Here is a 2727-nt window from a genome sequence, read left to right as displayed (position 1 = left end):
AATTTCATTTTTAAACTGTTTTTATATACTCTTCACCTCCAACTTTTTTATTTTATTAGTTATAACCATCTATTTTTTGATTATTCATATTCGTTGTTTTTATCTTTAGTTAAATATATAAACTCAAGTTTGTTAATTAAAAATGAGAGGTAATTTCACGAGAACAATTAGCTCTCTCAAAAATTACCAAAATGTTTTATATGAATGATAGTAATTAATTGTTTAAATTGTTACTAAATTATTAGGTATTAATCATATTCGTAATCAAGTTGACTTGAAACACGACCTGAACACGACAAATTAAGATGAGGTTAGGATTGAAGAATCTCAACATGTAAACCCGACACAATTAACACCTAATACACTTATACTCTAATACTCTAGGTAAGTATACAATAAATTGATTTTTAATAGAAAATAAATTATAAAATATTGAAGATGTACATTAAAGTGTGTGGTCCTACGCGCAAAAGAAGCCGTAGTTTTCATAACAATAAGTGATTGATATCGCAATTAAAATTAAACTTGGTGGCCAAGCTTCACGTGATGTAACTCAATGCGTCATCGCTTACTAAGCATCCATCCATTCATTCATGTTCCTCTTTTGTACCTATCCATATTCCACTTGTTTATTTATTTATTTTATTTATTAATTAACCAATAAAAGTCGTAACTTAATATTCAGTCAATCAATTCAGCCGCCCATCCCACACTTCTATATATACCCATCCCACACACTCAATTTCACATCTTATTATTATTAAACACAAACACAAACACAAACACAAACACACACAAATATTTCTCTCATCTTTCTCTTCCAAAATTTCAATTTTCAATGGGTGGTTGTTTGTCCTACGGTGGTGAATCCGTTGCCTCGTCCGCTCTCGTCATATTATCGACAGGCGATTTACGACCATATGCGACTCCTGTCCTCGTTTCGGACGTCCTAGAAAAAGATTCTTCTTTTTTTGTATGCAACTCGGACAGTTTAGCTTATGATGAGCATATTAAGCCTCTAGATGCTCAAGACGAGCTCGATGCGGGTCAAATATATTTTGTTTTACCGGTTTCTAAACTTAGGAATCCTCTTGGTGCATCCGAAATGGCGGCTCTTGCGGTTAAGGCTAGTGTTGCTTTAAATTCTAAAGCTATGTCTTCAAGATCAAAGGCTAAGAAGAATAACAGTAATAGTCATAGATCAAAGGTTGCTCCTTTTGTTGTGATGGAAAGTAGTAAGATCAATGTGATTGTTGATGAGGAAGCGCAAAATGCGCGAATGTTTGAGAAACAACAACAGGGTTCGGGTAGTCTTGGCGTGTCTAGATCGGGTTCGATACGCAAAATGCAGAGATATTCGTCCAGGAAGACTCGATTGGCTGTTCGATCGTTTAAGCTTCGGTTATCGACAATTTACGAGAGTGATTCCTCTCATAAATACCGGGAATAATTTTGTGTTTTTTTTTCATGATTTTTTTTGGGTTTCATGTATAGTATACAAAGAGGATCCATGATCTAAGTTTTTAAGGGTTTCTTTGGAATTTAATTTTTTAATCTTTGTTTAATATTTGTGATATAATGTTATAAATGCATATGATTTTATGGCACGACTCGATGTGTTTAGGCTTGTGTTTTCATATTGTGTGAATATATACGATGCAAGCGTATGATCAATGATGTGAAAACAAAGGAAAAAGTTTTCTAAAATAAATTATTATCTTGTACATTTACGAAACGATTAACCATGAAAGAAACCAAGAAAAAGTTTGAAACAACGTCATCTCGTGAGGGCCCTATATCGCCCGATTATCTTCCCTTAAGATATTTTTCGTTTAGCCATCAATAGTGAATGCATGGTAGATATGAGTGTTTATAGCCTATCGAATGCTCTAGAAGAGCATGGTCGTTTTACTTTTCGCGTGTCAAAATTATGTCATAATACTCTGGTAAAGTTAAACATAACGATTATCTTTAAATTAGTAATCTCTAGCAAAAAGATACACTTAATGATACTATTTCAGGTGTTAACCCCATTGAAGGCTCCAAAAGAGCAAGTCATATACATGATGCATGTACCAAAATCATCTCTCATATTCTACTAAATCCTTAATAAACTTGATATGTTTCTAATTATATTTGGCTAATGGTTATCACATCGAAACCAAGACCGGAAACGATACCATATTTAGTAAATTACATCCAACAACTGTGACCAAAATACTATACACATAATGTGAAGAGGTAGGTCCCAGCAAAGCCATGTTGGACTCGCAAGACTCACCTTGAAAAGGGACGTCTGCGCAAAGACCAACTGGATCCGCAGGACCCACCATGCTCAGAGAGATGAAGACCTTACACGCAGTAAGCCAGCTGTTCCCGCAGGAAAGCCTCCCTTGGTAAAGTACCCTGCCTGTTCCCGCAGCTGCAGATACAAGCCAAGAATGAAGGCTACCCGCACTAACAGTAAGGCTACACGCATAAGGCACTAACTCTTATACTTAAGTAATGTCACCTGAAGAATGAATGAGCAGGGCGGGAATATTCCCGCCCAAAAGAGCCAATCCGTACGCTTCTAGAAGATCTTTTGTACTATACCTACCAAGGTATGGACAAATAGACAAGATCTGGCAAAAGCAACCCATGAACCAATCACAGGGTGACAGCTCACCGACAATAGTACGAGGAGCAGCACGCTCCAGTACAAAATGTCACTATCAGCCGCTGCCT

At 36.2% G+C, this 2727-nt stretch overlaps 1 protein-coding gene across 1 annotated transcript; it reads left to right on the top strand.

Annotated features, from left to right (window-relative positions):
- Window positions 1-838: 838 nt before the first annotated feature.
- Window positions 839-1450, top strand: LOC143538266 (uncharacterized). The gene has a single exon (XM_077031861.1). The coding sequence runs from the start codon at window positions 839-841 to the stop codon at window positions 1448-1450; it is 612 nt and encodes a 203-aa protein (XP_076887976.1).
- Window positions 1451-2727: the final 1277 nt, after the last annotated feature.

The sequence above is a fragment of the Bidens hawaiensis genome, unplaced genomic scaffold (assembly GCF_021521415.1).
Source record: "Bidens hawaiensis isolate Kalapana, Puna unplaced genomic scaffold, B.hawaiensis_p1.1 tig00011542_1, whole genome shotgun sequence".
Taxonomy (NCBI): Eukaryota; Viridiplantae; Streptophyta; class Magnoliopsida; order Asterales; family Asteraceae; genus Bidens; species Bidens hawaiensis.
This window is presented reverse-complemented; position numbering and strand designations above follow the sequence as displayed.

Bases quoted from the DNA above. Each gene is read 5' to 3' on its own strand.
- LOC143538266 (XM_077031861.1), top strand. From the start codon at position 839: ATGGGTGGTTGTTTGTCCTACGGTGGTGAATCCGTTGCCTCGTCCGCT.